Source organism: Pteronotus mesoamericanus, unplaced genomic scaffold (genome assembly GCF_021234165.1).
Source record: "Pteronotus mesoamericanus isolate MK-2021 breed Mesoamerican mustached bat unplaced genomic scaffold, CSHL_Meso_final contig_163, whole genome shotgun sequence".
Lineage (NCBI taxonomy): Eukaryota > Metazoa > Chordata > Mammalia > Chiroptera > Mormoopidae > Pteronotus > Pteronotus mesoamericanus.
The window spans coordinates 8411425-8434674 of NW_026555064.1; the positions used below are offsets into that span (position 1 = coordinate 8411425).

A 23250-nucleotide genomic window follows, 5' to 3' on the forward strand; every position below is an offset into this window, starting at 1 on the left:
TGAGATTTATGGAGAGCTTATTTGCTTACCACACATTGTTCCCTATAATTTTTATATAAATTAATTTAATTTTCATGATGAGATAATTGCTCTATCATCATCCTTGTTTTACAGGAAAAGAAACTTACGCATGAATAGGTAAAGTAACGACCCCAAATTTGAACCAGGAGATCTGCGCACAGAGCATGCTCTCCCATGTTATCTGTGCTTGAGAGATGAAAAATCTAAGATTCCTAAGGGTCAGCTTCCCAGAGATCTGATGCGATTGTGTGACAGTCGGGGTCCAAGTGGAGCTGTTTCTGATGCTGAGTCTCCTGCTTTTAACCTTTAGGCCGTGCCCTCTCCTTGCTGGTCCCTGCATCCCAAGGACTTCTGGGTGTGGGTGAGACCGACTATAAAGCCTGGCAAGTTGTGGTCATGGCAAAAGAAAGGCACACGCCCAGAACTAAGGAAGGACGGCACAAGCAGTGATTAAATATAACTGTGGCGTCAGACACAGCACCTCAGAGGAGGTGGACCAGGCTTGGAAGGATGAGCAGGATTTCAGTTGGTTTTAGAATGAGCACGAGGGACAATTCAAGCAAAGGGTGTAGCTAAATCCATGAAACAAAATCCTAGAGCTCATTTTCCAAGTTGATGCGTTTCATGCTCATTTACATGTCCCTCTTTATTACTTCTAATCCCACTCTAAAAATAAATTAAGTCTCTAGAAATCCTCTTGCAATAGCTTAAATTGTAGCACACGTGTTTGGAATTTGTTCTAAAATTCTAAATGAACACAAGTTTTTGGCATTGTTTTATGGTTAACAAATCATGCGTAGGCATCAGGAAGAATTAACTGAGTTTTGCTGGCATTGGGGCTGTGCCAGATGGAACTCAGAAGAGGCACAGGCCCTGCTGAGCTAGACACTGCAGACCCTGTAGTCACGCCGTGCTCCTGACAATCGCCTGCCTGTGCACGGTTTGCCCACACAAGGGCCATCCCAATGTACCCGTCTTTGAGCCATCTCAGTTTTGACAGCATCAGGTATGTAGCAGGTAACTCTAATGTCTGTTGGTATCCATGGGGCATTTGTTCCAGGACCCCGTTGGATACCAAAATCCATGGATGCTCAAGTTCTTTATGTGAAATGGTATAGAACGGTGCATACAATTGGCTGTCTGCAGATTCCCAGCCCCGGGTGGAAGATACTGTTTTTGATCTGGGATTGGTTAAATCCACAGATACAAAACCTGCTGATGTTGGAGGGCGGGCTGTACTTTTGAGAAGATATTTTTTTCAAAACAACCATTTATCAACAACACAACACAATAAAAATAGTAGACAGCTAATAGAAATGTACTTGTATTTCATGCTCAGATTTCAGTTTACAATCTGAGTGGGGAGTCAATATAGCTCACAAGCTAATTTGGGAATGCAAAGCGAACCGCTAAGATTTGAATACTGTCTTTGTTACTACCTGGCCACATGGCCTTAGAAAAATTACACAATGTCTCTGAATTTCTGTTTTCTTATCTGTAAAATGGGAAAGATATCCTCAACTAACGTACAAAGTTCTTTTTAAGATTAAATGAGTTAGTATACATAAAGCACTTAAACTGGTATCTGACATGCACTTAATTATTAGTTAACCTTTACTGTTCTGAGTAAAACATTGGTTGAATCACTTCATCACACTCATGAGTATTTCCTAGAGCATAGGGTCTTGACGTTGCATTTTTGTGCATAATAATTGCTATCACTTATGAACAAGTATTAGGCTGTATACCCTTTTCACATTTTATCTCTGCTCCTACAACAGATTTCCCACTATTCATGTTTCACAGATGAATTTTGTCACTTACCCAAGGGCATACGGGGAGGAAGTGGAAGAATACGGATTTTAACTCCAAAGGCCATGTTCTTTGTGGTTGGTTATTGGAAATACAGGAACAGGAAAGGGAAGGCAATCAAAAGTTATCTAAGACCCACGTCATGTTTTTGTACAGCTGAAATAATTAGAGATTTAATTGAAAGAAGAGAAAGTAAAACAATTCAAGCTTCTTGACAGGTCTGTCATGTGGGCCATGGTTTGTGGGGACTCGGGGTTTAATGTGTGAAACAGATCGGAAAATAGGCTGTTCTTATTGGCCATGGTCTCCATTCTGGCTTGGCAATGCTTCAGGAGGCTGAGATCCCTAACATCACTTAGTAAATGAGAAGTATGTGAGCTACCAAACTTCTCTTCTTACTTCCTTTTTGCCACCACTGTGTCATTTACCTGAATTCTGCTTTGATAAATTATGTCTGTTCTTCTTGTCAAATTTCTTTTTGAGTAATGTATCATAGAAGCTTTAATTAAAGGAGGACTTTGACCAAGTTTAACTTTGTAGGGCCAAATTGATTGTTCCACAGGCGTTTAACAAATTATTTGTTAGAGTTTTTTTATTTTCATTTTTATTTTATTTTTTTAGAGTTTATCTTTTTAATGCTCACTTTCTAACTTCTTTGTATCTGTCCCCCATGATCCACATGCTCCGTCCGGTTTCTGTGTGATTTACCTACTCACGTTCTTCCCTCCGTGGTGTGATGGCTGAGAGCGGCTGCTCGGAGCATCCCGTGTGCCTCCGCAGCATCCGCTGCTGCTGACGGGGGTGATCGAGGAGTGAGGACTATCCAGGGCCTTTGTTCGTTAGGTGGATTTGCTTTGTGTAAAGTTAAAAGCCGCCGGGGTTAGGATGCTGCTGTCTGTGTGCCTGAAATTTGTCAGTCAGCCTTCTTGTTGAGCAGATGGCACCTGAATGTACCCTAGGCCACGTGGGAACCATGTCATGGGGAAGAGAAGAGACCGAGGGAAGTGGAGCACAGGCTTTCAGAAAAGCCCTTCTCATTTCTATTGTACAGGACAGGCTTTTCCCAAAGGTGTCTTAGTTGGGCTTTGACCTTTTGCAGTTGGCAAAGGTGGTGCTGTCTCCATTTCACAACAAAGACCGGCTCTTGAGCGAGTTAAGTGACCTACCTGTGGTTGAAGTGACTGGCCTGGTAGGAGAAAGCCCCAGACTTTTCACATGCTCTGCCCCTTACTCCTGTGTGACCTCTACTTTACCAATGACAGAGGGAGCAGAAGTCAGTTTGAGCAAAAAAGGCATTCCAGGTCAAAACTCACCCAGTTCAGAACATAAATTTTTTCCCAGTAGTTGAAAAACTTCAACACACTCTTGCTCTAAGCAGTTTCTAACATAAATGTTAAATAACATTTATGGGCCTTGGTTTTGAAAATTTGTGACTCTTGTTCTCATTTGTCCATGGAGTTCCCTACTCGCATTTTCAACTGACTAGTAGATATCTCCATGGCTCGCCTAGGAGGTGTTTTAAACTTAAATAAGTTAAAACCTGATTTTTTGATTCCCACTGCTGTCCTTCAAAACATTTTATTGCCCCTGGATGTCCACCTTTGTAAAACACATCACCTCCCATTCAGCTATGCAAATCCCCAAACTATAAATCTTCCTTGATTCTTCTTTTCCCCAAACTTCACATCAAATCCATCGCATCCTGTAATTTTGATGTTGAAAACTATTCTGAATTGGAATACCTCTCCCCATTGCCTCTGCTATCGTTCTGTTCTGAGCTGCTCTCATCTCGTACCTGGGCCCATTGGGGCAAGTTAGGGATGTCCTTGCAGGCCTCCTTGAGTCTGCTCTTGCCCCTGCAGAGACCTTCCTGCCAGAAGAGCCAGGACAATCTTTTAAACAATATAAATGTGATTACTACACTTCCCTAGTTAAAATTCTCCATTGGCTCCCCTTTGCCTTAGAATAGAATTGAAACACTTTCCGCATTCTAGAAGGACCTTGAGCACGCCTTTCTCACCTAGCCTGTGCCGATCTTCAGGCTCACTGTGTGTCCGCCTCTTTGATCTTTTTGCTCCTCAAATAGGCCACACCTTTGAGGCTCTGCATTTGTAGCCTCCCCCAGACCTCCATGCCGACTCCTTGCTACATTTGGGTCACACCTCAAGGTCACCTCATCAGAGAAGCTTTCCCTGATCCTCGCCCCCCAACCAAATTCTCAATTTAACTGCCCTGTTGAAAGGGCTCTCTAAATTATTGTTTTAAACTTCATGTCCTGCTAGATGATAAGCTCCATGAAATAGGGAACTTGTGTTCTTGTTCTCTGCTATCGACCTGCCACCTGGAATTATGTTGGCCACATTTAGGCAGTCAGCAAATATTCATGAACTGTAGGTGTGCATGGATGCCTTTGCTTTGTTCCTCTCACATTCCTTTCTAAAATAAATGTATATATGTAGATACACCTTTGAAATGTTCTGTAATTATTACTCACACAGTGGCTTGTGAAAAGCAATTTATTTTAAATCTCTCAAGGGCCTCAATTATTTAACCATCGCTATTTTGTTGAGCGTGAGTTGTAATAGGAAGGATAGAACCTGGCAGCCCTTGGGGTTCTCCTAGAGAGAACCGAGAAAAAGAACCAGGCATAGGCAGAGCTGAACAAACGCGTTCTGGAGCTAGACTGCTTAGCAGATGATTGCTTACCTGCCAAGGATTTTACACCCAAAATTCTGCACAAATTAATTTTAAGACGTCTATATTAGAACAGCGTCAGGAAACAGGCAATCTTGTTACAGAGTTGCTCCTAAGAACATACTGTATTTTGCCATCTATAATGCATAATTTCTGCCCAAATTTTTGAGGGAAAAATAAAGGATGAGCATTATACATGGGTAGTACTCATTCCATATCTATCTAAATGTTTTTAATTCTCTTATTTATGCTTATACATAAAAGTATAACTCTAGAAAGCAGTAAAGATATCCATATGCAAAATAATACCAGTATGGTAATTGGTTTTATATAGAAATAAAAAATGGAATTACAAAATTAAAAGGAAAGATTTTTTTTCCTGAAAGTTTGGCCCAAACACATAGGTGCACATTATACACAGCAAAATACAGTACATATACAGATAGTAAGAAGCATAGCAGATAACTGAAATAGTAGCAGTGAACTGGGGTCCAGAGGTTTGAGGTCCTATTTCAGGCCATGGAGTGTAGTCCTGAGAGGAGGCAGTACAGGGTTGGTGTTCGAGAGCGTGGGCTGAGCTGCTGTTCTGAGAGCGTTTTAAATCTTGATTCTGCTACTGGCCACCTGTGCCACTCTGAACGATTTACCTTTACGGGCTGGTTTCATGGATTGGGTGCGGTAGTGCACTTAAAGCACAAAGAATTGGTGCTAGGTGCCTGCGTGGCCTCTTAGTGACACTATTCCAATTAGTATCTTAGGTTAATCCCTTACCATCTCAAACTCTCACTCCTTATCTGTAAGTTGTGGATAATACTTGCTATTTCATAGGGTGTTTAAACTAATATATAGGAAAATGAGAAGTACTTTATTAATGTATTATTAGGAATTTAATACATCTCATTTTCCACACATTTAATCGCATCTTCAAAAGCACTCAGCAAGAATGACTGTAATTATTGTTCCTATTTCCAGATGGGGATCCTGAGACTTCATCACAGATTTGAAGTCACCCAGTCAGGACTGTGGTCTGCAACCCTGATCCTTTGGGTGTTTACTACACAGAGGGACTAAGGAATTCCATGGAGACCTTCAGATAGAAGGCGCCTCGTATTCTTTTTTTACCTAGTCACCGCATGTCCTGGAAGAGCTGAGAGGGTGGTTCTTCTTTAATTTAGTTTGAGTAGTGGACTCTGCTACCCTGTGTTCTGAAATTTCCTGTATAGTTAAGGCTCTGAAGCATTCTCTGTTACCAGCAGGCGCTCTGCTGAACTGTGGGTTCGAACTGCTCTTCTTGGAGATCCCGAATATTCTGGGACAGGCTCTTTGTTCCCTTCAAACTCAGATTCTCTAGAACACTCTCTCCCACTTTCAAGTTATCTGATCTACATTGTTTCGACATAGTGTTAAACTTGTGGCTTTTGCTCTGACTGTTAGACCCTTTGTGCCCCACAGCTAGTCCACAATTGTTTTCTCACCTGCAGACTCGTCTTCCTCCTCTTGTCTCATGTCTCCTGGATCACTAGTCATTTCTAGCTTTAGCGTATCTGTACCCAGCTTGTTTCATTTCCTGTGAGTCAACCATCTCATGAGGGAAGAAATGACACCCCTGAAGCCCTGTGTTGAACATGAATATTGAGATTTTTCTTTTTTCTACAGGATAATTACACGGATGATTGTCTCAAGAGACTCAAGAAAAACAGGAGTTATCTTTTTCAAGCTCTTCAAACCTTGTCCTTTCTCAAAGAATGTTCTAGATGGAGACAATAAAATGGAGGCTACGTAGCCTCTCAGAACCATCTATACTTGGAGTCTCCCATTCCCCCCTTATTGTCTACTCTACGTAGGGCTTTGATGTAATACTTTCCGTTGACTTGTCAAATATTTGGCATTAGAGGGAGAGCAATTTCATAAAAAGCAACGAATAATTCCACGTATAATCACTCAGCCCAATACATTTATAGGAAAAAAATACTGAAATTTTAAAAATTAACCTTAAGTTGAGAACCATGCTCTAAAATGTAAGCTCTTGTATTCCATATACATATGAAAAATGCAATGCTTCTAAAACATTTTGGTTTTGGGAAGCATGTCTAAAAATGGCTTCAGTCGGGATGGAGTGAAACCCAGACCTTGAATCAGTGTGTTTTGCATGAAATCATCCAAATTGAATAACTGCTTTCTGGATTGCTTACTATTAATACTTCCTGTCCAGACAAATGGACCACAGATTTCCTCAACAGAGCATCAACCCCTAAAGGCAACATTCCAGACTCCTATTTCCTTTATTCTCTCTCAAACTCCCAAACTAACCAATTAACCCATGTGCACTGCTGGATCCAGTGCCAGGCTCTATGTTTGTCCAGAAAGGGAATCCTATTGCCTCTCGTGTCAAGCTGGTAGCTCTGGAAAAATGTCCTCTTGGCCTCTGAGCCGGTATTGTTTCTTCCTCTTACTTCTGCAATCCTACTTCTGATACTACAGATTTCATTGCTGACTCATGAGATATTTCTTTTAGTATTCAGAGGGACCAGCTTCCATTCTTGGAACAACATTTCATTCTCTCTTAAGCAACACATATGTTCCTACTGAAAAGAACAGCAGAAAGCTGCAAGCACTTGTTTTTGAAGTGGAGTGTGCACTTGGAACACGTACATACAGAGTCAAGTGTGCGTGAGGCGGTAGGTGACGAGGCCTGACCGGTTTGGGGCTTCCGCGTTCAGTGTGGGATGTCCAGACCAGAAGAGACACAAGCTCAGACTTGTTTTTAATTCATTGGCTTGAAGATGGAGTCTCAGCCACTTAGGGAATATTCATGAAAATAAGACAAAACAGAATTTTCTGAGGCTTGACAGAAGAGAAGCTGAGGGAGCCCAGACAAGCTGGAGAATGGGAGTCTTCTGGTGCTAGCAACAGTGATTTAGACCAATGTGTTCTTTCCATATGCAAATATACTGCCTTCTCTACAGATGGCGTCTTCATTGCTCTTGAAGGGGAAAAATCGTAGAGCATTTCCCAAGAGCACCATTGTTCTAGGCAGGGGTTCCCTTTTTCTCTCTCACTAGGTTCTTCATCGATGCTTTAATTGACCTATGACACTAAGTGAGTAGTTTATCTTAGTATGTAAAATGTTCCCAACTAAAGAAGCCAGCGTCATCTTCTTAGCCACTTTAAAAAAAAAAATACCAACATGTTTTTATTCCACACACAGAGATACATATGAAATATGGTGCCATATTTTTATATTGTTCTATTATGGGGGAAAATGTAACACATTTTATTTCAGGACCCATTTCCCTTTTTCTGAATCTAGCTTTTTACATCACAGAGATCTGTTTAATTTATAAGCGAATCCATTGAAACAAAATTTAGGAGCAGTGGTGCTCAAACCTCAGTGTAGCAAGAATTCTAGAGCAGTAGCATTTCTCTAATAAAATCTCTTCAATTCCCTCTTGTGAATTATTGCCTGTATTCTTCAATAACTCTGTCATCTGTGTTTTCCCTCTGGCATTAGCCTCATCCTTTCCTCAAAGTTTTATTTGAATTCTATTATCGTATTGAGAGTCTTAAAATTTTTGTTGCAAACTGAAATCACTACCGAACATGCAGAACACCAGACGGAGCAGAATGATGTTATTGACAAATATTAATTCAGGCTGTCTGATACTCAGCTGTTGGTAAAAATAAATAAATAAATAAATAAAAAATAAATAAATAAATAAAGTAGTCTTCATCCTTGAGCCATATGTTGTGATCTACAAACTTGACTGATTAGTTAAAAATATGGATATGGAATTAGTGAAATGATGAGGCAGCAATAAGTAGACTGTTGTTCTGGACAAGAGCTCACACAAAGGAAGTGTAAGTCTAATGCCACCTTGTACAGAGTAAGTGTGCCATAAATTGTGCTTCCTGTTCCACACCCCCGTTTTCTTTGTAAGCTTCATGTATAACTTTAGTATGAGATTAGCGTTTTATTTTGGCAGTATAAAAGCAAAATGTCTAGCATCATTTTAGTATGTGTAGCGGATTCTTTTTTTTAGTATGGCTTTATTTATTTGTTTATTTAGTCTCTTTGTGTGTGTTAGTGTGTGTCTGTGTATGTATGTTGATTATTTGGGCTGATTTCTTATACTTGTTACCCTTTGACTTTCTGGAAACCTAAAATTAATGCTGTTTGTTCAAGTTATGTGAGTATATTTATTTTCCTTGAAAGAATTTACTTTTGAATTTGAAATATTAATATTTTAAATTAGGTGCCTTAAAAAAAGAAAAAAATAATTCCAATTTTTAAAATCACTTTTTCCACACCAACTTTTCTTTTTCTTTTTCAAAAAAATGTTGCTTATGTGGGCAGCTTTGCATGGTTCCTATACTACTTCAGGAGGCGTGTCTTAATTAAAATCTTCCACACAACAGTTAAGAGGAAAAATAACTTATTTTTATTTTATTTCTATAGACTTAAAAAATGGTTACTTGACTGAAGGGGGAATGTGGTTTGTTCAGAAAGATGTACCCCTGACTCCAGTAGTCCCAAATCTTATAAATATTCAAGAGATGACTATGATAACCTCCCCTTTCAGGCTGATGAGGGAAACATGTTAGAGAGGAAGTTTGAGATAGCAGAGAACACAAAGGAATAATGCCAAATCAGAAAAATTATAGAAAATAGGCTTGGTCCATTGAAAATAAGCTAAAATGAACTTGGGGGGCAAGATGTGACACTCAGCTCAATCAATGTGAAAGATTCTACAGACAATACAGAACGAAGTGGAAGGCTATGTATGAATGACTATAAATCAGTTCAGCATGATATACAACCACACTTTTCTAAGAAATCACCTGAAGAAAATATTCAAGAATGAATAGTATTTCTAACCACGTGTGATATTCGCATTGTGTGGGTGTTGGTATAAGGCAGGGACACGGTGTAGTCGGTCATTAACTACACGCGGCTGAATCACTGTGGGATGGTGCCCCGGGACTGACGCAGTGCTGTCTTCTGGACCCATTAGGAGCGATGAGCTGTAGAGGCAGAGATCCTAGTCTTCAGAAGACTCTGGTCTTCCCGAGAAGAAAAAAGAATAAAAAAACTGAAAGGCAGAAGAAAGTTTTTAAAAGGAAAACATTTTATAATGGCAGTGTAGATAGAGAGAGGGGCTCTTAGGCTTTTTAAGTGCTACATACCACATTTTTTAAGTGTGATATAACTTGGTTTAATCTAGATGTCATCATTGGTATAGAATGGTAACTGGGAAACCATGTAATGAAGTCCAGTAATTTATTGGACTGGAAACATAACCCAATTGGCATGTCAATTGATCAGTGTCATCTAATTTTCTGAAGTACAAGGAACAGGATATATATGACATATTTTTAGAAACCTGACCAAATATTAGGACTTTAAAAAGTAAATAAAAAACTGTGTTCTAGGCTGGAAGACCCTTAGACACACCACAGCCTTTGGGAAGTGGCTGATTTAGTGGTAGTGAGGAAAGAATGGTGATGTTGAGGAACCTGGGAGCAGGGTGGTCATTTCCCTAAAGTTCTGTTTATATAAGGCTACTTTCTGTTCCAACTGTCTCCTGTCCTCTGTACCTTTGCCCTCTCTGCCCTTGGGGGCATCTTCCATGTTCCTTATAAGTATTCTTTAAGGAAAATAAAAGGTATGCTTTCATCAGAGCATACTGGGATCTGTCTGTAACGTCTCCTTTTAATTGTAAGAAGAAGCTTTATTAGAATCAACAGCGTTCCTTTTGGACGAAGGAAGTACGCAGGGCAGAAGGGCAAGTCCTTCCATGACCCTTGGGACCCTTCAGTTGTTAAGATAATGCCTCCCTGTAGGCTATTATCCTCAGAGGAAAGGAACTACTTCCTGGCTAAGCCCCTACTTAGAGGGCGAGTTGGCCATTTACATGCAGCATATCTGAGAACAGACAGAAAAGAAAGCCTTCTGCCATGTTTGGTGTCTTGTTTGGAGAGATTAACCAGTGTGAGTGTGCCCATTTGGTGTCACAGAATGATACATATGATTTCTGAATTTAACAAATAATCCAGTAAAGGGTTTTTTCTATTTCTTTTACTTATTGCTATGAAAACAAAAAAGTAGAAAAAAGTCACAAATACACATACTGTATATACACACATACATACACACATATATATATATATATATATAATGAAATGCTTTTACTGAAAACGAATAAGGTTATGCAAAATCAGAACCAACCTGGAATATCTTGAGCACATATTTGTTATGAGAATATTGAGTAGGTAAAATCCATTTTTGTGCCAATGTACAACTATGTTCATATTCATGTTACTAATAATTTCGGGAGCCTATTATTTGCCTACCTTATACATACTTTACTTCATATGATATTTATAACAAATCTATGAAATTTATTCTTTTCTTCATTTTATAGGTAAGAAAGTAGAGACTCAAATAGACAGAGTCATTTATCTAAAGGTATATAGCTCCTTAGGCTAGATTCCAGGTTTCAAATACAATTTTATCTCAAGTAAAAAAAAAAAAAATTCCTTCATCTCGTATGTGCTGTCCTGTGTGGCCCCGCCCCTAAGCCTCACCCTCCTTTGGCTAATTGAGGAACAGAACTGGAGACAGGTGGAGACTCTGGTTCAAGTGCCCCGCCCTCATCTCTGCTGCTGCCATTTATTCTGGAGGAAAGCAGATAAACTTTGTTAGATGCTACTAACGCTGAATGGCAAGAAGACAAATGAAATGAATCGAGGCAAGAAAAATGACCTGACTTCACAGAGGACAGAGTTCTTAAAGGGAAAGAGACCGTTGCTTGTAGTCAACAGGGACCTTGCACTGCCCTCGCGGGTCACACCGCTGCCTGTGGCAGGCGCCTTTGCCCACCAGTGCACTGCGCTCCCAGGGCGGGGCTGGGACCCCCTCAGATTTGGCCTGTGCGGCAGTTCAGGCGCAGTTCCAAGGCACCTGAAGAAAAAAGTTATATTCTACCTCAAAACAATTATTGCTGGGATTGAGCTTTCTGTCAGAGGCGTCAGGGAACGGTTGTAGGCTTCCAGCCGAAGTTGACTAGAATGAGAGAATGGCTCTGTGGATTCAGCAGACTGACCATGATTTAGACGTGATGGCCAAATGAAACAAAAACCTAATCTTTTGTAAAAGCGGAATTTTCATGTAGGCAGAATATGGACTCCACCAGAAGGTGGAAGACCCTGCCATTTAACTTCTGGACTCTCAACTCTTTGAAAAAGTGCTGGGCACAAAACGGGCTGTGTGCTCTCTGAGAGTCCAAGTCGTAGCTTTGCCTCTTCAGCAGAGCTTGGCAGCTTCTGGTTCTTTGACTAAGTTTAGTCACAAATGTACTTTGTGTGATTCCTACAGCTTGAGCCTACACAGTGATTGGGATTTCAAGCTTTGGATGACAAATCCTCAAATCAAGCCCCGGTGGACTTTCATTTTTTCAGGCAATGAATTTGAATAGAGGTCACTCCTTCAGACATGGCCTAGGCTTTACGGTTGGCTCCATGCCTGGCCCTGCCACGAGATACTGAAGCTCCATTTGCTTTTATCGTTGCACTTCTACTGAGCAGTCCCTTCCAGTAGAGTGAAAACCTCCTGGCTCCTGTGCACATCTGGGCTAGAGACACCTATAGGCATCTCACTTTCAACCACTAACAATAAGAAGTGGACATTCACCTTGCCAGTAATTATAGCAAAGTTAACAAGAAAATAATCTTTTATAGCTCCCTTAGTTATCCTAAAGAAATGTTTCAAATTATAATTTTTTGAAAACAATTTCTCATTATGTCTATAGCGTTATTCTCCCCCCCCCCTTTCAGTAAAACAACAACAACCAGTCAATTTAGGGGACACAAGTACATTTGAATCCCAAACTATCAACATCTTGTGTACTTAAACTCTTTCGGGTTCTGTGAACACCTTTAAATAGCTCAGTCCAAAACAAAGCCAGTAAAAAGGAAGAAATAAAAAGAAAAATAAAAACCTACTGATGAATGAACGATTGCAGAGAGGCATTTATTTGTCACTACCCATTTGAATCAAGAATTCTTAACAAAACAAAACAGTGGAAGCAAGCCATTTAAGCAGGTCACCTCTAGAGCAGAGTTCTGCTTGGGTAATGGGCAATGGTAAGTACGGCTGGAAGACTTGATAGGACAGTTTTTGATTTCTGAAAACAGACTTTTCAGGCTTCCTATTGGCTCCTGAGTAATGCCTGTGTAGGTCAGACTTGATGTGACCGAATGAGTAAACGTTCTGTGATCGCTCATCATTTATCACTCCTCCAGGGAGACAGTTTCAGCCTGTATAGATCCATGATGTGTATGGGTTTCACTTTATGAAATACAATGACTCATGTACTGTGTTTGGTATTTACAAAGAAATATTGGGCCTGGTCACAGCTTTTAAGGGGTTGTCTGAATATAACTGAGTCAATAAAAATTATTTTACAGAATGACATAACACTAAACACCGGTAAATGTTGGTATTAATTTTGATAAACATTAGTATAATGATATTAGTAAACTATTTTTCATAGAAAAGAAGTCCATTCATAAAAAGAGCATGCTTTCTTCCTCACATCCACCCTGAGAAATAGGTAGACAGATGAGGAAATTGAGAGTGTAAGAGTTTGGGACTTCATGTCACATAACTAGAAAACAGGGAATCTAGGCTACACCTCAGGTATTCTGACTGATCTTGCTGCATAAACATTAGGAAAGAGTAAATTCTCTGGGCTCTTGAGAAGAAAAGAAATATGTGTACCCCAAGATATGGCTTGAGCTGTTGTTTTCTCTTTTTATAAAGTATCAGGAAACACAAAGTGCCATTATTATTGTTTTTACTTCATCATTAGTGGGGGATCTGCAAACTGGTTTGGGCAGAACATTTCAGTTGAATGGAGCTTTTCTCTGTTTTCCTTAGGAGGGAGTCTGAGAGTTTCTCTTGTAAAATGGAGAACAGCTGCTTGCTTCTGGGAAATAACCACAGCCCACCATCAAGCCTGATAAGAAATCAGAAACTTTTTTTGAGCAAGTGTCATAAGGTAGTGATAAGGCTCTAAGCAAGAAAGTAGGCAAGAGGCATGTGTTTGAAACAAATGGATTCCAGCTTTAAAATCCAAAAACAGATGCAAGTCAATATCAGTAAAGGGAGAGAGGGCTGTACACCGAGCAGAAAACCAAGAGAGTGATCAAGTTAAACACGTTCATAATGCAAGTAGAGGAAATGATCAAAATAACCACCAAAGAACAGTCAAGTCTAAATCTAACGTTTTTTTCCCCCCTTTCCGGTAATATGTTGCCATTGTTGAAACCTCACATCAGTACTTTATAAAACTGTAGATGTCGTCGTTTGGGCAGTAAACAGCGCTGGTAATGGGTCTTCCAAAGAGCAATGCCACTGTGCAGGAGAGGAATTCAGGGAGCCAGGGAAAGCAGCACAGCCACCGTGCACGATGCGAGCCAACGCCAGACAGGTCTAGTCATGGAAATGTGAGCGCCCAATATTTCTAAGCCACTCGCCCTTAATAGGTCAAACTGAAATAATAATGCAAAGCACCATTTTGAGAAATAAAGTTATAATTACCAAAGTGCTTCAAAAATAGTGGGGGTTAAATAAACTGTTGCTATTCTGTTCTTCCACATGCTTCCCTTAGCTAGAGCATGTGGTTTAAATATGGAAAAATGATGAGAAAATACCACACAGGAGTAAAGTCTGGCAAGAAGAAGTTACTGCCTAGCTGGTATAACTGGAGGAAAACCAGGCCTGTTTTGTTCCAAAGCTCCTGCTATCTCCTTCTTCACCAACAAAATGAGATGCTATGGAAGCAGTTGAAAGGTGGCAAAGACCTTCGCTTTCAAGTTTCAGAGTTATTACGCCATAGTTCTTCTGTCCCCGTAGCTTAAATACGCGGGTCCTCTTTCTGCACTGGTCAGAGGCATGGGGAAGGGGAGGCATGCTCCGGAGCCCAGCGCACTCTCCCCAGGAACCCCGGCGCGGCTAGATCTCCCTTCCCCATCACAGCTCCAGCCTGCATCGAACCATCCCCGAGCCTAGGGAACCCCCTCTGGAGAGGAAACTTTGCATCATGCTTAAAGATGCAACTGCGGGTAGTAAAATTCCTGTTTCAGAGCCAAAGGAGGAAACGCAGTGCGGGAGATGTTGTGCTTGCTGCAGAGGAATATATTTTTGGATTTTTCTTGGTCCAATGGTGAGAATGATATGTGGGAGGAGGAAATATTTGAGTAAATATGGTAAGGGGATGAGAGGCTGTAATACGAGCCTGGTGTCTCAAGGGAAAGTTCCTACAGTTGTGGCCCATGGACAAGAGTTTAACCCCTCTTTAGTCCACATTTCTCCTTTCCGGACCTGGCTGGAATCCCCGACCGAGGGCTTTTTTTTTTTTTAACCCCTCCTCTGCTTCCCCCGCCTTTCCGCCTTTCTCTGTGGCTTGCACGCTGCTGTGGTAGGCTGGCCTCTTTGCCCGGTCCAGTGTCTGTCCCGGGGCAAGAGCGAGCGACTGTAGGAGGCTGGCTGGCTCTAGGGAGTGGCTAGGTACGGGGAGGGTGTGCGTTCCAACCCTTGAACCCAGCCATGTCAATACGGGACAGCTGGATTTCTTTCTTGGCGTTGGCCTGACTCAGTTTACTTAGTCTAAGAGCATGAATTAAAGGCCAAGGTTGAATGACTGTTTCAAGTCATTCAAGTCCCGGAGCTGTGTGTGCCTAGTCACACATTAGGACTGGGATCCCAGGGCAGCTGAGACTTGCAAGAGCTGCAAATGTGGTCAGTGGAAATGAACTCTGAATTCAGCTCCACGGCACGTGACTTCCTATTTCTGTAAGGTACTTCCAAGGGACTTCCTCTGTAAAACCAGCCAGAGTCCTCCGAGAGTTCATTCAGCGCGGCTGGGAGGTTTACTTGCAACTCGGGACAGAAGTTTTTCCCTGAGATACCGTGTCAGTTTCTTTCCTTTCTCTCTCCTCTGTCACTGCCAGCATGCAAGGATCTGGTGGCTCCTGTCCGTGATCGGAAGCTGAATACCCTGGTGCAGATCTCGGTAATCCACCCCGAGGAGCGGGGGCTGACAAGGTACTGCAGCACGGAGATTGTGGAGGTGAGCGTGCTGTGCGCTCGGGAGTCTCTCTCTCTCTCTCTCTCTCTCTCAGCAAGAGCTCTAGTAAGTTAGCTCATGGCATGTAGCTATGCTGTGTTACTGTCCTCTGTCACTTAGGAAAGCATACCTGAGGTTATTAAGCATGCATTGGTAACTCCCCAGAATAAACAAACAGGGAACAACTTGCCTTTTTCATAAAAGACCTTATTTTTATTTAGTAAATAGAAAGAAAAATTCTCACTTTGAATCCCTCAAGAGAATGGCAAATGGAGAAAAACATACGTACACATTTTAAATTAAATGGAATGAATGTTTTTTTGGGGGTGGGGTGGGGTGGGGAGAAAGTAGTAAAGTACCCAGAGAAGTTTTAAACTTGTGAAATGGTTTTTTGCCCTTTTCATTTTTCCTGTATTCTTCAGTCTGTCTGTGGAAACCATAGTCTCAGCTGTTGTGTCTGCCTTTTTAAAGGACAATGTTTTCCAAAGAAAGGTATATGATGATTTTGAGAACCTGTAATATTTCTAGGGAAAAGGTGTAAATATTACTCATCAGATGAGAGATTTCCTATTTACATTTATTGCTACTAACATAACATTCAATGTGTCGAGAGGAAATTTGTTATTGTGTTGGATCAGATTCAAAAGAGGAAGTGTTTCCCTTTTGATTATTTAATTCTTATCAGACATTTCACAATATTAGTGGACGAGAGAGAACTTATTTGAGCGTCTGGGACTAAAGAAAGTGCGCTCTCAACTCCCTCAGCTTTGCCTGCTTGTCTTAGACCCGACAGCTCTGTTTGTTTTGAAGGAGGAGTTTCTCTGTGAGAAGAACCTGCCTCAGACCAGGCTGGCTCAGTGCTGACCTGTGTCTTCACGCAGTTGGTGGAATAAATCATTCAGTCGGATCGCCTCTCATTTCTCTAATGGGAACAACCCAGCCCTGAATGTGCCCTGTGGAACCTCTGGGTTCCAAAGGTGGTCTACTTTGTGATGAATGCTGTAGGTGAACAAACACAAATAGTCTTATTCATAGAAAGAAAATGCAAGTGAAATGGTACAATGGTTCATTTATAAGAAAAAAAAATTAAGTGTTATTCCAAGTTAGTTTTAAAATATTGTCAAAATATAAAAGAAATTATTTATTTTGGCACACTTCAAATTTTTCTATTTGAATGTATGTAGTTGTTTTTGGCGTTTTTATTCACTTTCTGTTCTAAAGTGTCTAACACAATGAGGAATAGAAGTAGTATTCACTGAATAAAGAGAAGAAATAAATGAATCCGTGAATGAATCTGTGAATGAATCACTTGGGCTTTCAGAAACTTCCAAAGACAACTGGTTTATAAAATTCTCGCAAACATCTCAATGCTGTTCAGCAATGCGTGGTGTGGCAAAAGTAAGTTGCAGTTGTGAGTACGTGTTGAGACAGTTTATTCTTGCATTATTACTTATTAATTATTGTATTTTCCATATAAACAACTGTAGATCCACTTTTGCCCTACCCTGTATTGATATTTAAATATAGATATAAAATTTAATGTCGGATGTCAGCTCTATAAAAATGAATTCTGAGACACTGAAATATCCTGTGCACTGTATCCTGAGCCAGTAATTTCATAGCCCCATATCCATCATAATTAGTTTCTTTCATTAGTTTTCTAATCGGTCTGAGAAGAACACAGAGCTGAACATCTAAAAACAAATGGGCATTATCAGCGCATGGCTTTCCATGGAATCATTACAGAAAGGAAATAAATGGACAGCGTAAGCTTTCCAAATGGTTCTTTATGAGAAAAGTGCTTCATTTTAATTTGATCAGTCAATATCTTAGCTTATACACATAAGTTACAGGTTATATCCATTAAATGTATTCTAAATGGACTGACAGCTGACCTCAAAGTAGGGTTCTGCATATAATGAAAATAAATTGGTTTTCAAGACGGTTAGCAGCTCTGACAAGGAGGCAGGGCATTTACTATCAACAGCTATATCAATACTTTGGGGCCTTGGGCCATGTTGTTGTCTATGAGTATCATTTGGTAAATCAGATCTTTCTTCATAGAACTATTTCCTAGAAAAACAAACAGACCCAGACACACTTTCTGTATTCTCATGTGTCACTGCTGCTGCCGACTACAGTTGCCGACTTATTGAATCCAAGTTGTCTGCCTGTGCCATTACAGGGAACAAGGGACCCGCTGTTTTTGACGGGCGTCACCTTCCCATCTGAGTATCCCATCTATGAGGAGACCAAAATAAAGCTCACAGTCTATGATGTCAAGGATAAGTCTCACGACACCGTAAGTACCTGTACTTTTTTCTTTCTTTGGAAAAAGAAGTTATGCTTTTCCAAACTATTGGATTTTTTTTTTAAGCATAACTTGCATTTTTTTCAAAGAGGGCATTTATATGTGTTGATGCTTGTCTTATATTTATAGTTTACTTGGAATTTTTTTTTTCCAAAATTCATTTGGCTTAGTGCCAAAATGGCATTTGGGTAAGAGCGAAAGCTTCTGAAACTGATTTTTATGTTTTTTAGGAAAGTTGGCTTGACCTCTCGGTTTATATTTTTGTTGTTGTTTTTTTAAGAAGTTGCTGAAGGCGTAATACTGTGGTTGGAGTGCAAATGGAAGAAATTAAATAATGGTTCAAAACTGTCTGGATGGTGTAATTACTCTAAAATGGGACTGACCAAATGCTGTACTTTCTCAATTTATTCTTTTACCAAAGTATGGAGAGAAATTCCCTCTGTATTTCCTGATATTTTTCCTGGCACCAAAGCAAATGTAATCGAAGCACTAGGCAGAAGCCTTAATTGTGCTCTTTCCATGAAAGTCATGTAAAAGTTCCAATGACTTTTTGTTTGTCCTAGATTCTTCAGTCTACCGGGTCTGACTTTTCCTCCACTTGAACCAGACCTTCTGGGTAGACAGTTAAGTACCCAAGCAACCTCTCAAGAGGCCTTTCTTAAAATTTCAGGACAGGAGAAAATGCTATTGGGTAGGCATTGGCAAGGAGCACATTTAAAATGAGCCTCTTCCTTTAATCTCTCTTTAACATGGATTTTAGTCTATGTTCAAGGCAGGGAACCTTGATGGTCAACAATGAAGCACACACCAGGAGACGCTTGGAAGGCAGGTGGGCCGGTAGGTTCCTGGAGAATTCTGGATGTAGCTCAGGGATGTTGCTGGACCTGGAGAACAGCGCAGCACCTTGTCCAGGGGACACTTATCTTTAAACTAGGCCTTCACTTGGGCATTTCTGTTTTGCTCCTGCCTCTTTCTTTCCTTGACATTTTTTACCACAAAATATGTAACATACATGGATAGTGGGAGTATTTAATAGAGAAAAAATTCTATATTGAAGGAATGTCAACTCATCTTGGTCCCAGGAACATTCATCTTTTTAAAATTAAGGAAGAAATGCCCAATTACATACACAGCGCGTATGTGAAATATTGATAGAAATAGTTACATGGTTGGGTACATCAATGATGAAGGCGGACTGCCTGGTACCTACTGTATTTACTCGCTTCGTGACCCTGGGAAATTTAATTCTCTGTGGCTCTGTTTCTTTATTTATAATATTTACCCTGTGGGGTTGTCGTGAGGGTTAAATAAGTTAATATAGGTAAAATATTTAGAAGATTAACCATTACAAATTAATTAATAAGTGCAAGTTGTTGTTTTCATTATTGTTCTGGCTGCTGCTCCATAGTCCCTCATAAGTAGGAAAAATGAAATAAGAAAATATTTACTGAGATCTTTTATTTATTTACTGTTTTTTCCTTAAGTGGCATTGTGTTTATTATTTCTGACTTCCTTGAGGAAGAGGGGGCAATCAAAAATATTTTGCAACACAAGATTGGGATTAAAGTTGGCAACTATAAAAAATATTTGTTTGGGAATTTTGTTTTTTCCTTTCTATTTTCCTTGATTTCTAAAGCCACAAGTAGAAAAAGAGAAGACCGATCCAGACCAAGTTTGATAGACTCTGCACAAGGCCATGTGCAGATTGATGGCTGTCCTGGAAAAGAGAGAGAAATGAAGAGCATGGCAAAAAACCATAAAGTTGGGAAGGAGAGAGAGATGGTTCAAATAGATGGTGGGGGGAGGAGATATAAGTGTGCAGGGAGTCATAAACAGAGAAGCACTCAGGATGACAGGGAAAGCAAAGCAGTAACTATGGGGTTTTATGTTCTTCCAAGCACCCGATCCAGTTCAGCCTTCCCTGCAGTCCCCAGGCACAGATGGGACAGAGAATACGGAAGGGACAGAGTTACAGAAATGCTATGTGACAGGAATGAAAATGTTGCCCCTAAACTCTTGGGCTTAATATGTCTTCAGAAATAATCCATGTTAGAGATAAGAAACAGCAGCGGTGTTCCTATCCCCTTCAACCTGCCTCATTTAAAATGTGCGTGTATTTGAATGCTTTAGGGGTAATTAGCTCACTCATTAATTATGTTTTTGTTGGCTTCTATTTCTGGAAAGTAATTACTTAGGGTCTTTTAGAGACTTTTGTCCTTGATCAGAGGTGTTATCACACAAAAGTATTGGATGAACTGGAGTCCCTGCTGTGAAAGAGGACTCACGAAATTGGAACATACTTGAGAAAAGCAGCCAGCTTTCATTAACCAAGCGCTGTTAATTAAGGCACAGCCTCTTCTTTAAAATAACTACCAGTTAGCTCTGGTGATGGAAGTGTAAATAGGAACACCGTTTGTTAACATGCTAATAGTCCCCATGGACGTAGACTTTTCTTCCTGGCACTTTTTCTCTCATTCCTGAAGTTTTTCTTTGGGGTGGAGGGAGGCAGGGTACGGGGAGGCAGGCAGTAGGTTTGAAGTATACTTTTTTACTTTATAATTATCAACACTTAATAACCTAAGTATTTTAAGGTCATAATACTTTTAAGGCTTGAAGAATGAGATTATATATATGTGTTTTGGAAAATTAATGAATTGTATGCACATATCTAAAAGTAGCTTTAACACGTGATTCTAGTCACCAGTGATCGTATTAGGCTGGCCCAGGACAATGAGGTCTTTTGTATAATGGTTGAATTCTAGTTAGTGGAGTCAGATGACTAAGTTGCTTGTCTTTTCCTACTGAGTTTATGGTTACTTGGAGTTAACCAGTCAATTAAATTTGTTACTTTGCCACTTCATATTCATTTACATACTTTTTAAAGAGAAATGATAAACTGTCATTTGTGCCTTTGATACAGCCATCATCTAACCGTTGTTCTTATATTCCCCTATAGAACTGGACCTAAGATTGATTATTTTACTAAGGTTAGCAGAAATGTAATGCATCATTGTAACAAATGAGGAGAGTCTCACTGTTGATTCGGAAGGACTCTTGCTTCCCCTTCATCTTTCATCCTTCCCACTCACTGTGGTATGGGGGGGTGGGGGATCGGGGGGTAGGGTCATTACGAGAATCAGAGTGACTTTGCTATTATTTTCCTCACCGTGAGGAAATGATCTGTTTTCTAAAAGTCGGCTGCTCTAACATTCAGCTGTTCGGTGGGGAGTTGAAAGCTTGAAACTAGAGCCCAATTTTAGGATATGAGAGCCCAGGTTCTAACAGGGGAGTCGATGTCTCCTGGATACGTGCTGGTTGTATGCTCTAGTTTAAATCTCCTGGAAACTGCAACAGGATAGACAGAAGTGATTTTAGCACATCCCTTACAGTGCTCACCCCTGGGAATCAAGCTGGGCCTTTCTTCGGTTACAGAAAACATCTCAGAGGAAGGAGAAATTTATGGAGGAAAAGAACATCACCATCAAAATTTGTCTCTCTTTTCCCTTCTTCCTGTGTACAGAGTGAACTAGGCTCTTCCAACACCCAGCTTAAGACAGCCATCTGTCTGCAAACCATGATCAGGTCACAGAATTGTTTTTGCCTGTGGTGGATATTTCAATTTCTAATGTGTTTTGCAGGAGTGCACATTGGTCCATTTCTTTTGCTCTTCGGGCAAATATATCCCCAATTTGTAGACGTTTAGCTTATAGGTCAGAGTCCCATGAGAAACGATAAACTGAATATTTCTCAGGTGAGGATACATGCTCTAAGACATTTTTTACCACCATTTACTAGCAACCCGCGATTTGTGCCTTTCAGAAAACGTGGCCTCATCAAGACTGGACGTGCATTTATTACGCTGTGTGTTATATGCCCAAGGCAGTTTAGCTCTAGTGCAGTTCCCTACACAGGAGTGTCCAGTTCACTTTTATGGTTTTCTATGGAAAATAAAATCATTTACATTCTGTACACTTGGGCTTGGCTTCATTTTCTCTATTGGCTTCTTACAAGGTTAAGTCTGTTGAGGTGCAGATTCCATGAGCCGGCCTTTGTGTCTGTCTGGAAGGTATGGTGCAGTGGATAAGAAAAAAGAAGCTGAGGTTACTGATCACTAAGTACATATAAAGCACTGTGTTTAATGTGCTATGTATAGTTTCTTCTTTAATCCCCATAAAAATTCTTGGAGGGAAGTATTCTGATATCCAATTTAAAGATGAAGAAATTGGGATTCTGAAAACTTATGTAGGCCCAGTCAAAGGTCCTTTATTTTTTCCAGGCCATGTATGGTACATATATTGTTTATAGGATGTCCCTCAGTTTTTGCTCCCATGGTATGGTGTTTTTACTTCAGGGATACTTTAAAAGCATTCTTCATTTGTAGCTTAAAAACTGTTTATTCAAAAAAGAAGTCAGTGTTCAAAATTAGGAAAAACTGATATCGAGAATTTTCCAGCATGTTAATTAAGCATGTAACCAATTGCTGAATAAATTTTATAATGATGTGGCCAACTGCTCTTCATGAAAAAAAATAGCTGTTGTCATCTGTGACGAAATGACTAAGTCTATGGCTCAAACTTTGGTTTTTGCCCCCTGCCCTTGTTCTTCTCCTTTCTGTTGCGCGTTCCCAGCCTGCTCAGTCACTCCGCCTTTGCGCAGCTTTCGGAATGCTCCTGCCTGTGCAGCGACATGGGTGCAGGGGAGCCCCTGATTTCAGTTAGAAGCAGGGGAGGCTTCTGAGACACTGCTGCCCTTCCCACACCGCTCCACTTTGTTCTAGTAGTATATAGGCCCTGGGTAGTATATAGGCCCTGAGAACATATTTATATTTTATTGAGGTATCATTCACATACAATAAAACAGACAGGTCTTAGGTGTTCAAGTCGATGAGTTTGACAATGGCCTATGACCATATAACCTCTATGCAAGGCAAGATCTAGAACATTGCCATCATTCCAGAAAGTTCCCTTGTACCCCTTCTGGTCAATTGCCACCCCACACACCCAGAGGCAATCCCTTTCTCATATATACCAACATAGATTTGTTTTGCGTGTTGAAATTTATGTGAATGAAATCTTACAACATATGCTTTCTTGTATCTGGATTCTTTTCCTCAACTTAATGGTTTTGAGATCCATTCATGTTGCTGAGTGATACCATAGTGTATTTCTTTCTTTCTCTTTTTTTTAAAAATTACTGAATTGTATTCTGTTGTAGTGACTTACCACAGTGATAATCATTGTCTTGTCTATACACGTTTAATTACTTCTAGCTTTTGACCATGAT

The 23250-nt window shown here is 40.3% G+C and overlaps 1 protein-coding gene across 6 annotated transcripts in view; it reads left to right on the plus strand.

Moving 5' to 3' along the window:
- Nucleotides 1-23250, plus strand: part of INPP4B (inositol polyphosphate-4-phosphatase type II B) — a 544323-nt gene that overhangs the window by 281950 nt on the left and 239123 nt on the right. For 4 of the 6 annotated variants that reach the window (XM_054562864.1, XM_054562878.1, XM_054562860.1 and 1 more), the window contains exons 6-7: nucleotides 15541-15659; nucleotides 17842-17958. In XM_054562864.1, the coding sequence (XP_054418839.1) occupies nucleotides 15541-15659; nucleotides 17842-17958 (236 nt within the window). Of the gene's footprint in view, nucleotides 1-15540; nucleotides 15660-17841; nucleotides 17959-23250 lie in introns of those variants that run through there. The other 2 variants (XM_054562886.1, XM_054562893.1) reach the window with 2 other exon arrangements.